Source organism: Eptatretus burgeri, chromosome 7, assembly GCF_056783735.1.
Source record: "Eptatretus burgeri isolate ZD-2024b chromosome 7, Ebu_testis_v1, whole genome shotgun sequence".
NCBI classification, from domain to species: Eukaryota; Metazoa; Chordata; class Myxini; order Myxiniformes; family Myxinidae; genus Eptatretus; species Eptatretus burgeri.
The window spans coordinates 68666906-68680321 of record NC_140967.1 but is presented as its reverse complement, the minus strand read 5'-3'; the positions used below and the strand labels follow the sequence as shown (position 1 = coordinate 68680321).

At 47.0% G+C, this 13416-nt stretch overlaps 1 protein-coding gene across 14 annotated transcripts in view; it reads left to right on the top strand.

The window, feature by feature from the left end:
* CENPT (centromere protein T) overlaps positions 1-13416 on the top strand; it is a 152944-nt gene that overhangs the window by 20256 nt on the left and 119272 nt on the right. For 12 of the 14 annotated variants that reach the window (XR_015060218.1, XM_085888939.1, XM_085888937.1 and 9 more), the window contains one exon: positions 9937-10029. The exons of 1 other annotated variant lie outside the window; for it this stretch is intronic. Coding sequence is in view for 12 of the 13 variants with exons in the window: in XM_085888939.1 (XP_085745065.1) it covers positions 9937-10029 (93 nt within the window). In the remaining variant the exon portion in view is untranslated. Of the gene's footprint in view, positions 1-9936; positions 10030-11095; positions 12460-13416 lie in introns of those variants that run through there. One more of the 14 variants, XM_085888949.1, reaches the window with a different exon arrangement.

Here is a 13416-nt window from a genome sequence, read left to right as displayed (position 1 = left end):
GCATTCCCATCCCCCCCCCCCCCAAATCCCCTGGACAAAGGGCAAGGTCTGTCTAATCATACATACTAATGACATAAAATGACCGTTTTTACAGCCATTTTTCCCTGCTGTGCAGGGGTTTGGCTTTTTGTGAGGCAATGTTTTATGGCCGGATGCCCTTCCTGACGCCAACCCTGGTCGCCTCTTACGACACACAGGGATATGGTACACCTATTCTAACCGGGGCATACACCGGGACCAGTACACTGGCACTCATTTCGCCGACCTCGGAAGGATGACAGGCTGAGTCAACCTCCTGGTGTTAATTCAGCAGCCACCGGGGCTTGAACTCAGGACACTGGGATCCCAAGCTGCCACCCTAACCACTAAGCCAACACCAGGCTTATACTAATGACATAACTGACTGAATTTCTCTTTGGGTCTCTAAATGCTTGGGGGTCCATTTCCACAACTGCAATGATATACTTTTGCACCCTGATATTTAAGGTTCTGCTATTCGCGGTTTATCAAACCTGACATGCTTCGACATTCGTGGCCCTGTGATTCGCTTTTTCGTGGTTTTTCACAGGTTTTTGATTTTTCCTTTATGAATCACGAACTGCCGCGAGCCTATCCCCCGTTTTCCTATTTATAAAATGGCATGACATTTGTGGATTCGACATTTGCGGAATTTTTTTTCAGGAACGGATCCCCCGCGAATGTTGGGGTCTGACTATATGTGCATCCATATATATATATATATATATATATATATATATATATATATATATATATATGTATGTTGTTGCGGTGCCGGGGTCGGCCGCCAACCGACCGCTCTGACGGAGCCGTAAGTCGAGTCGGCCCGACCGATCGCCCAGAATATAGATCGCCGCCTGGATAAGTCCGAGCGACGGGTCCTTGTACAAGAACCGAAACACGCCAATGGGCAGATCACGTGGGGTAGGGTCGATTGCCAATCTTCAATGTACCTAAATACCCACGTGACCCAACTACCGGGGTATTCCACCCTCGACGGAACTCGTACAGAACAAACCACCGAGGCGAACCTGTCCCGTGCGCGATTCCGAGCGGCTTAATCGCAGAGAACCGTCGGTCCAAATGTCCCCCTTTTACGGAAAACCAACGGCTTTCTAATTCCCAACACACGTAATGCTCAGTCAATGAAAGAATCGACACGACGAGCTGAAAACATTTAACAATTGGGGTATTTATTAATAATAATGGGGAACGAGGGAATCACGTAAGAGCATAACTATTCCGACTATACGAAATGCAATACAATCATTTACAGCACACAAAGCACTTAACAGTTTCCTACTTATTATACGAGCCCACGGACACACGTACGCACACGCACACACACAAGAAATGGTGGCAGAGGCCTTTAATAACGAGCTCCAGCTCGGAGGACAGGTGAGCTGAAACCCAGAGCCAATCTCGAACCTCTCCACCTCGTGTGGTCTTCAAGTTGTTCGGACCCGGGTTCCAGCGAGAGTGAGATGGAACCAATTGCCGTGAGCCGCGATCCTTCCCGAGCTCCTGCGAATCCTCCCACGCTTCTCAACACGTGCTGGTGAGACGAGGCGCCGATCATTCCCGTCAATGCGTCGCTTCCTCGAGGAACCACCTCCAAGAAGAGGTTGATGAATCGCACCAAGCCGGGAACCAAAATGGAGAACAAAGTGCTCCACGAACCAAGAAGAAGAAGCCACCACTCGCAGCTCGAGCCAAGCGACCAGCTCAACTTTCTTCCAAACAAAGCAGCTCTCCAAAAAGCCTACCGAGCCAAGCAGGACCCGAAGCTTTGCTGAACAACTCCTCTGCAGAAGCAAAAAGCTTCGGAAGGCCTCAACCCTAACCCAAGCCAAGCAGGACCCAAAGGTCTGCTGAGCGATTACTCTCTGCCGAAGCAAAAAGCTTACTACACAAGAACAAAGGATCTCGTCCTTATCCTTCTCCGCCTCCCCCCCCCCCCGGCGCCCGGCGTGACTCATGCCCTCCTGATCCATCCCCCGCTCAACCACGCGTGGGAGGGAGTTGTTGACATCATGAATCACGGGACGGCAGGGTTCTTCTTCCTCTTCGCAGAAGAGGGGGAGGGACGTCTCCATTGTTTCGTCCCCTAACTATTAAATCGATCCGCAGCGCATCTACTCGATTTCTGAATATTTAAACTGTTACCAATTCTGGCCCGCCTGGCATGCGAGCGATTGCGTAACTCCAATCGCAACCGCGTCGCCCACCAGACGGACAATTCAGTCGTGACCCTCCTGGAACTACCGCCAGGAGCCATTCACGGGTGGGAGTTTAACCTCACCACGATCGTGCCAATTGCCCACCCGCGCAGGATAGGGTTGCTTGCCAAATTCGACCTACCTAAGTACCTGCGCGAGTAGTCGACCGGGCGATCGTACTTCGCCACAGGTCGGCCTCGGACACGAACCGCTGAAGCGGTCCGTTCCGTGCTGCAGTGATAACCGAGCGGTGTTATCGCTGACCTCCACGGATGTGATTCTCTTCTTTACCCGGGCGTTCAAAACCCACTACTTACTCATTCCACGATACAAGATGGCACTTTCACGAGGGAAATGGACGCAACCAACGGGATACGTTTCACACAAGGACATTTATTTAAACAGCACACATATATACAGCCAAGGCAGTCAGGCAATGTACAGGCACATAGAAGCAAAAGCAATACCACCGACTACGATTATTATTTACAAGCACAGTCACTTACACAGTTTCTACTTGGCAGGACACGGCGCCACAGCATGCATACGAAAACAAAGAAAAACCCTCCCCATAGGCAGGGAGGTAGACGGGGTTCGCAAACCTTTATGGCTCGGGACCTGGAGGACCGAACGGGTCCCGTGAGACCGAAGGGTCCTGCCCGCGCCCTCGTGGTGCGACGGTGGGCAGGTCGCGACGTCGACTCCCCACGGCCTTGCGTAGCCATGCCCTCGTGGCGCGACGGTGGGCAGGTCGCGACGATGACTCCCCACGGCCTTGCTTGCCGTACCCTCGTGGCGCGACGGTGGGCAGGTCGCGACGTCGACTCCCCACGGCCTTGCGTAGCCGCGCCTGACCTCGGGCCCCTGGCGTGGTCAGCAAGCTCTCCCCGGCGTTGCTGCTGGTGCTTTTACGACCCACAACAGAACAAGAAAGGACTGAAGGGCATTAGGGGCTTCAGGACCAGAGAGAGAACGGATGATGGACCACAGCGCGAGAGCTCATGGACCAGAGAGAGAATGGATGATGGACCACAGGGCGAGAGCTCATGGACCAGAGAGAGAACGGATGATGGCCCACAGGGCGAGAGCTCATGGACCAGAGAGAGAGCGAGCCTCGTGCGCGTCTGCCCTTTTATAATGTGAGGCTCTGCCCTTCGCCCCACCCCGCTTCTGGCTCCACCTCCCTTCTGGAAGCTTCCCAAAAGGGGGCGTTCCCTCACCCCGACCGCCTCACGCTGTTCATCCACCAATCGGCGGCGAGCTGCCCTCCCCCTGCCTCCGTCACACTCCTCGGAGAAACAGGCGGTAAAAATCCGCGCGCCCATCGGAACTCTTTTGGTTTCCTTTTTCTTCGACGGTTTTCAACGCGGCTTGTTGCTTGCGTGGAGGTTTGTTCAAAATAACAATAGAAAAAGAAAAATGGCTATCTCAAAGAGTCGCAGCCCGGTGAACACGAAGAAAACCCTTTAAACAACGGTGGGGAACTATCTGCACATAAACTTAGCATCATAACTGATCTAAGGACCCTTTATGGTGTATTGCGAATTTCCACAGCCGTAACACTACCCCCTCCCTTTTTTACAGACTTGTCCCGAGTCGTCGAATTTTCGTGTGCCATCATGTGTAGTTCTCCCCTAATACGTTTTACCTTCGGATCCCTGAGTGCGACATTCAGTGTGTTCGTGTCCCCAAAATATATAACCTACGGGCTGAGTAACTAACTAAACAAAACCCACTCATACAGACGACTTAAATAAATTCCCAGCGCTAAGACATACATGCCGGGAGCGCACTCATGTCCAATTACAACTTAACAACTTAACTTACAAAATTTACACTAACCATGGCCCAGGATCTATGGACTCTGTGGAAAAAAAGAGTAAAAGTCACAATCGGGGAGCCAGGCTGCTTAAGCACAGTCCAAGGCCTCCCCCTTTTGAAATGAATGCAGTGAACAAACGGTGCACGGGCCGCCGGTGCAGTCCCGTGTTGCAGCTGCCATCAGGCAGTCCCTGCAATTTGCGCGAGGATCCTGGCGCACATGGTAATGAACAGGGGTGGGGGGGATGCAAAACAGAACGGGGCAAAATGAACGTGTGCAGCAGGCATGGATCATGGCAAAGGTGGGCAGGCAAGGCATGGCATAACAAGGCCGCTGTGGCAAACACAGGCGGCAGATGAATTGGCCGGCACAGGCCTTGCAGCAAAAACAGCCGGCAGACGATCAACCGGCACAGAGGTGACGTTGGTCGGCACAGGCCTCGTAGCAAACAGCCAGCAGACGAAGTGGCCTGCCTCTTGCCTTGAAATGGAGGTTGGTGGAGGGAGTGCGGTGGTGCTGGCCACTCGGAAGGCGGGCTCGGACCTCCCCTACTGTCTCCCTCCCAACCTATCGCCTTTGCCTGTCTCTGTCCATACCCACCCCCTTGATTTGTCAAAACCCAATTTAGCCCTAACTTTATTTTTATTTTATTTTTTTATTTTCACTTCTCCACTACTATATGTCGTCCCCTAACCCCCTTTATCGTCTTTGTTCGGCTAACCTATCGTCTTCCGAGCCTACTCGCAACCCCTACGTTCCATTCCTGGAAGGGAATGAGGGAGAGCTAACGTCCTGTGTCGAGGCCCAACTCAAGCCTCAGGATGGCCTCCTCAGATTTCAGCGATCTCTAACCCAAGGTGAGTCCAGCGGCCCACAACGAGAGTGAAGGGATGGATGGTGTGGAGTGGTACACTTCCTATCTACCCTAACCATTTAACTTTTAAACTACCCCAGGGCTTTCAACAAGCACCTCTCGCTTAAACTATCGGTTCTAACAACCCAGATTCCCGTCGCCTGTGTTGGTGTCCTCTCAAATCTCGGGCCATGCCCCCCCCAATTTTCCTTCCGTGCCCTCAGACGGTCTCGTGGCTGGGACGCGTGACTCCCTTGGCAGGAACTACCCTCTGCCGCTTCTCCAACTATGGCACCCCCGGGCACTACACTGCCTCTGAGCCTACCAGCTCCCTAAAAACTGGGGAGTGCCCTCCTCGACTACTCCCCCTCGATGCCCATGTGGCGTGTTGGCGCCCCGGGTCCCTTTCCGAGGGTCACCCGTGCCCAGTACACTGCCCCCGTGGCATATGGTGCCCCGGGTCCCCACATCATACGGGCGCACCCGTGCCCACTACGCTATCCCGGCCCCCCATGGGCCCTTGGCCCTTGACCTCGACGGATGTGATTCTCTTCTTTACCCGGGCGTTCAAAACCCACTACTCATTCCACGATACAAGATGGCACTTTCACGAGGGAAATGGACGCAACGAACGGGATACGTTTCACCCAAGGACATTTATTTAAACAGCACACGCATATACAGCCAAGGCAGTCATGCAATGTATAGGCACATAGAAGCAAAAACAATACCACCGACTACGATTATTATTTATAAGCACAGTCACTCACACAGTTTCTACTTGGCAAGACATGGCGCCACAGCATGCATACGAAAACAAAGAAAAACCCTCCCCATAGGCAGGGAGGTAGACGGGGTTCGTAAACCTTTATGGCACGGGACCTGGAGGACCGAACGGGTCCCGTGAGACCGAAGGGTCTTACCTGCGCCCTCGTGGCGCGACGGTGGGCAGGTCGCGACGTCGACTCCCCACGGCCTTGCGTAGCCGCGCGCTCGTGGCGCGACGGTGGGCAGGTCGCGACGTCGACTCCCCATGGCCTTGCGTAGCCGCGCCTGACCTCGGGCCCCTGGCGTGGTCAGCGAGCTCTCTCCAGCGTTGCTGCTGGTGCTTTCACGACCCATGACCGAACAAGAAAGGACTGAAGGGCAGAAGGGGCTTCAGGACCAGAGAGAGAACGGATGATGGACCACAGGGCGAGAGCTCATGGACCAGAGAGAGAACGGATGATGGACCACAGGGCGAGAGCTCATGGACCAGAGAGAGAGCGAGCCTCGTGCGCATCCGCCCTTTTATAATCCGAGGCTCCGCCCTTCACCCCACCCCGCTTCTGGCTCCACCTCCCTTCTGGAAGATTTCCAAAAGGGGGCGTTTCCTCACCCCGACCGCCTCACACTGTTCATCCACCAATCGGCGGCGAGCTGCCCTCCCCCTGCTTCCGTTACACTCCTCGGAGAAACAGGCGGGAAAAATCCGCGCGCCCATCGTAAGTCTTTTGGTTTCCTTTTTCGTTCGATGGTTTTCAACGCGGCTTGTTGCTTGCGTGGAGGTTTGTTCAAAATAACAATAGAAAAAGAAAAACGGCTATCTCAAAGAATCGCAGCTTGATGAACACGAAGAAAGCCCTTTAAACAACGGTGGGGAACTATCTGCACATAAACTTCGCGTCATAACTGATCTAAAGACCCTTTATGGTGTATTGCGAATTTCCACAGCCGTAACAAAACAATGGAAGGTGAGCTATCTCGGGAACAAGCACTTATCGACATAGCTGACTAAAGGAACCTGTATGTTGCGTGCAATCGAATTCCAAATTCGTACCAATATATATATATATATATATATATATATATATATATATATATATATATATATATATATATATATATATATATATGTACATATGTTTGTCTGTGTGTGTGTGTATGTATGTATATATTATGATGCTTTTCGAAATGGACACAGAGACCCGAGGATGAGTTATTTTAATAGTCTATGTCTAGGTCGACCTTTGTCCCTTCTCTCATGGTTTGGGAGTGGGGGAGCATGCGTTGACGTTGGTTTGTGTATTCTCGGCGTGATGTCCTTCCCCCCCCCCCCCTTGCTCCTGTCAATATTTCTTTCAATACCCCATTGGTCCGTTCCAACAATCCCTGCTTCTACCATTCTCAATCCACCAACAATCCCCTTCACCAAACCTCAATTCAACAACCCCTCCTTCATCCCGTCAGTATTACCTTTAACCCCGCAGCCGATCGGTTGTCCCATTTGTCTGTCTGCATCCTTCTCCGTTGCCACGCCATTAATCCTTTAATTAATCCATTAATCCTTCTCAGTGGTTTGTTATCCTCGAAAAATACCGTGAATGTTGATCCCGCGAATTGTTTCAATGGGAAAAAGGGGTTTAGGTTCCCGGTGGTTCCTGATCCATGAAAAATACCACGAATGATGAAGCTGCGAATGTCACGCATTGTTTCAATGGAAAAAGGTGGAAAGGTTCCTAGCGTTTCCTGGTTGATCAGGGAAACTTTTAAATGTTCAAAATCTTTTTGAACCGTGAATGTACATGATTACAGTTTCATAAACAAGAAAAAGAGCAATCAGAGATTGCAGACCCTCGCCAGGACTCCTTTTGTGTAGTGTATTTTGTGTGGCGTTTGTGTCCTGGTGTGTTACATAATTTACGAGACATAAATAGAACTGCCACTTTATAACTGCTGGCAGTAATGACCAGGTACCAAGACGTCCCGCTTTGATCAGACACCTGACCCTGACCCATGATGATTATTTGTTTATTGTTATTATTATTATTATTATTATTATTATTACTCGTGCATGCCCATACGTGCGTGCCCGTACGTGTGAGGCCACCGTACGTGCATGGCCGTACGTGCAAAAAAAACAAAAAAACTTTCAAACAAACACAGGCCGTTCCTTCGCTCTCGTAAACGACCACTGGATTGGAGCATTGTGTTTATCTATAAATGCGCATAAGAAATCGAGAAATTATTCGAATACAGTAAGTCATCACTATCTGGAAGTAGTGCGTGCCCATACGAAATGTTCACATGCATTCCACGAATTATTGCTTGCATTGAAGTAACAACTGCTGTGATACTTGCACACACAGAGTTAATTAAAATCAAGTTTACCTCCCTGTCTTTGCTAGCCATGACATTCGCTGACATTGACCATTGCCACTCCTATGCCACGGTGAGGCGACAGGGTAGGATTTGTAGGAGACCTGAAAGTACAGTGTCATTAGGTATTCCATTTTCGAATTGTTTTAGTTTTAAAATAGTTTAAAAAAGAAAAAGTTTGCAAAGCATACCACCAAATTGAGATGTATTTCGTTGGCAAGCATGTTGAGTAGAGCTGAATTCCTAAACACTTCCAAAGGCCACACCGTTTTGACACTTGGAAACAAAAAAAAGTTGTGCACTTTTTTTTGATAAATTATTTTCAGAACAATTTTTCTTCAATAAATAAATAATAAAAATTGTCTCCATGTACACACTTTTATCTCGTTAGCACCTCTTCATAAACAACATTGCTGAGGAAACGGCACGTCCGGAAGTTAAGTCCTCACTGTCCGGAAGTTCGCATATCGCAGTTACGATTATTCGCAATTTAGTTTTAATGGCCAATTATTCAATTAGTGCCAACGTATTTTGCCTTTTCGCAATGTCATCGCAAGGAAAAACACAAAGAGAAGAGAAGAGAAGAGAAAAAGAAACAAAAAAACTTTCAAACAACCACACAAGCCGTTCCTTCGCTCTCGTAAACGACGACTGGATTGGGGCATTGTGTTTATCTATAAATGTGCATAAGAAATCGAGAAATTATTAGAATACAGTGTCATCACTATCCGGAAGTCTGTACGTTGTGACCCGCAATGGGGAACGCGGCTGAGGATCTCTTCCCCAACGGCCACGCCTACGCAGCAACGTGACCTGTGATTGGTAACTAAATGGCGCATCGGCCACGCCTATGCAGCAACGTGTCCTGTCATTGGTTGGTAAATAAATGGCCATAACTTGGGAAGCACTTGTCCGATTAATATCAAACCTTAAAAAGGCACATACTCAGGTCCCCAGCAATATAGCTGGCAAGTTTCAATTATATCGGACCAGTGGTTGTCGAGAAACAGCGGTCACACGCACGCGCGCGCGCGCGCGCACACACACACACACACACACACACACACACACACACACACACACACACACACACACACACACACACACACACACACACACACACACACACACACACACACACACACACACACACATTGCTGGAATTATAGATAGATTAGTCATTATTCAAAAGAACAGAAGACAAAATAGGTACAGTATACTCCTGCATTGGAGTAGTCAGAAGGAACTCAAACAAGAAAATAGCAAAGACAAAGTCATCAGGAGGACCTTGTGTGGGATTCACATTTCAGCTGCTACTCCTTTACCCTCAAACCCATCCAGGCACAGCCAAGTGAGCAATATTCAAAAAAAAAAATGTATATGTATCAAAAGATTTATTCATTCTGGTTGCCAGACCATGTGTCCGATCAAGTTGAAATATAAAACATGCATTCGCCATCACTACTAGATAATAAATGTGAAGTTTCACGTTGATTGATGAAGCAGTTCCAGAGAAAACATTATTTAATCTTTTTCTTCAATCCAATATGGCTGCCAAACCATGTGACCTATCAATTATTCCTTAACAAACTTGTACACCCATGTCTTGGGGAACATTTGTGTGAAGTTTCCCCTCGATTTGTCCAGCCGTTCTGGAGAAGATTTTTATAGGTTCTTTGGTAAGTCCAATATGGCTGCCAAACCACGTGATCTATGACATCATATGTGTAAATCTTTTGTTCCTCATGAACAGGCAGTCATGCTTGTAAAGTTTTGCCTCAATCTGTTCAGCCACTTCAGAGAAGAAGATTTTTGAATGTTTAAAAAAAAAAACATGGCTGCAGAATCACGTGACCGATTCAGTTTTTTCCTTGGTTCGGTTTCAGAGATACAGAGATCCAAAGTTTTTCCACTCATGGAAGAGCTTGGTCCCAGAAACAATTTAATGCAGAGAAGCTGTTGCAGGATGAGTGGAAGAGGTGAGGGAGGAGAAGAAGATGGTGCCAGAGGAGATATGTTTGTGAGAAAAAATTTACTCTTTTTCATTGACAGGGTCAAATAGTTTTTCTCTGAATTAACATTAAAGTCAATGGGGGAAATGGGATAGTCCCACATCCAACAAAATTCCCCTACTCATGTGACCTGTGCATCAAAATTATCATGAGAACATTCGACATCAGTAGTTGCACCTATGGTGAAAATTTTGTCTCAATCTGAGAAGCGGTTGTGGAGAAAAATACGAAAGTTCTGTGCAGGCAAACAAACAAACAGACCCAAACGCAATACCCTCTCCTTCGGCGAGGGTAATAAAAAATCAAAAGAAAAAAACGCTGGCGGTGTGTAGGCACAGAACGCTGGCAATGTATAGGCACAGAACGCTGGGGATGTATAGGCACAGAACGCTGGGGATGTATAGGCACAGAACGCTGGTGATGTCTAGGCAGAGAACGCTGGCGGTGTGTTTCACAGAACGCTGGTGATGTCTCGGCGGAGAACGCTGGCGGTGTATAGGCGCAGAACGCTGGCGGTGTCTAGGCGCAGGACGCTGGCTTGATTGCTTGATGCCTCAAAAAATATAAACTCACATATAAGGAAGCCAAAAATGCCTATTCCTTCTGTGCACATGTAATATGTCATGTTTATATTGCTTGGATAGATTTCAATTCCACTGGGCTGTGAAGGGATTGCACTGTAGGCCGGAAGGCTTGAAGCCTGGGGTCGACACAAATTGTGTTCCTCAGAACGCCTGTGATGCTGTTGGGCTGCAACCTTTTACATTTGATGATGCTTTTAATAGTCATTCCTGGTCTTTTTCGCACTGAAAAGAAACTTGTTGGGAAGTCATCGTTATTGTGAATATTACACTTCTGTTTGGAACCATTTTACCTCGCGTCCTATGGAGCCTATTATTTAATTATATTGGATTAGAAAGAAAAAATTGCTTTCTCCGAATTTTTTTTTTGCCAATTTCACTCTACATTTCGACATAATTATTTAAGCCATGAGTTCTGATTGTCAAATATGGAATCAGATTTTGAATATCAGCTTTTAAAGCCGAAAAAAAAACACTACGATTAGCTATCAGACTGTTATGGAACTATGTTTTTAGCAGCGTCTCGCAAGAACGCTCAGCATTGTTGTTCTTCTTCTTCTTGTGAATACAAAACCTTTATATTCGGACTCGGCTCTTTAATATACATAATCCGGATCTCCTTCAATACTAAGTGTTATGACTCTCCACCTGGCTGAGTAAGATGACATAGTCAGATGAGGATCCTCGAATTACACGTTTTATTTCTGAAGACCACACGCATGCGGAATGTGGCGCAACGGCCCTTCAGTCAGGTGCCTCCGGACCACTTGAGATTATGCTTCAAAACCATCATTTATATATTCACACAAAAGCAGAACTGGGTGTGGACTAAAAGTGTGTGCTAAGGGATAAAGAAATAAAGAAATAAATCCTGCAGTGGGCTTCTTTCCCCCCTCCCTAGGGGCCCTCGGGGAAGTTGAATCGGTCAATTCTCAGATATGCAACCCAACAGTTTATCTTGCAAACTAATGACTTTCTAAACCTCCTACACTGACACATGTTGATAGCAAGGGCGAAACTCTTGTGATATGACTCAAAACAGGAATGTGTGGGATGTCAGCATGCAATGAAGAAACAGTGAACGGTGACTCAAGGACATGCTGTTATGCAGCTGCAGATAAAACAGGAAGAGTGATAAAGGCTGTCCAAAGAAACAGTTAGGGCAACATGAAACATTTAAAGCAACATTTTTAAGGCAAGGTTCGAATCCTGACAGCTGATTAATATACAACTATTGACTATTGATTAGATATTCAACTATGGCTCAAATGTGACCACCGAGCATATCATCATTCCTCACACTAAGCACTTGTACACATCCTCGCATTGAGGGTGCCTTTTGAGAGCGTCTATCATGAACTTTTAAATATATTCGGACATTTGCTTTCAAGTTTCGAAAAGTTCACGTTACTATTTAAAGATTATTCCATTTAATGTATTGTAAATTCGTAAATACATTATTTATTTCATAAATACACTATATTTCGTAAATACGTTAATGCACTATGACGGGTCTCGCTATTGGCTTAAGCAAGGCACGTGACAAAATATCGGAAGTTGTTGTTGTTTTTTTTTTGTTTGTTTTTAGCCAACAAAACATTTAGGATGCTGCTCTTTGACACATTTGTCATTGTTATTTTATGGTGAGAGTCCAGTCTCTGCATTTGAGGTGTTGTGCGTAGAAATAGGTTCACATAAATGTGCTTTTTTTGTTCCTTTTTTTTTCATGCGCTGTGCTGCTTTGTGAGATGCCATACCCGGGTAAAGGCCCGGTCACACCTTGACGTTTTAGCCAGCGATGGCAACGTATTAAAATGTATGTAAAACGCTGGCTTACGTTGAACTTTTGATGTTTTTTTTTTAAAGATTCGGACGTATTCATAGCGACTTGGTCTTATGTATAACACATTGGTAACGGACACAGAACGTTTTGTTGTGTTATAGATAACTTATACCAACGAATGCTGAACCTGTTGTCGGCCTACACAACCGATGCCCAACGATAGTCTAACTTAGGCAAAGCGCGTTGCACGCATCGCCGACGATGTTGTGACGTAGCCTATTAAAAGGCTGACGCACAACGATTCGAATCATAACTGCCGTAGAAATGGAAGTCACAACATCGCGGTCACACCTTGGCGATCTTGCCAGCGTATGCCGACCTAAGAAAAATGTGTCTAAAACGTTGAGGCACGTCAAATACGGTATGAGTAAGTTTGGTATACGTGAGTAGAACGCTAAAGTACGCTATCTTACGTCGTAGTAAGTAGAGTACGTCAAGAAATTTTAAACATGTTCAAAATTTTTGGACGTACTCGGCGTATGACACACGTTCCGCATGCGATGGGGATAAGTTTTACACACGATATGTGGACGCTTACACACATCCACAAAGGCTACTTATAAGCTACTCAAACGTCGAAACACGTCGCGGTAATGTCTTTTTTACGCGAAACTTATTTCTAACTTATGTTTGACGTGCTTTGAACCAATTATTTACGTAGTCCCAACACACATCGACGTATGTAGACGTATTCCAATGACGTCTTCCGGTCGACAAAAAAAAAAAATAAATGAACGTGTTTCTAGCTTACAACTGCCATATAAAGACGTGTTCCCAGCGGTTTTGGGAATTGGTATATAAAAATGGTGTTCATAAAAGGGGAACCCAACAGTGTTTTCGAGTCCTTTTTGAGTCGATGTCCATGTCAGCAGTAACAGTATCAGTATCAGTATTAGTATTAGTATTAGTATTAGTAGTAGTTTGTTCATG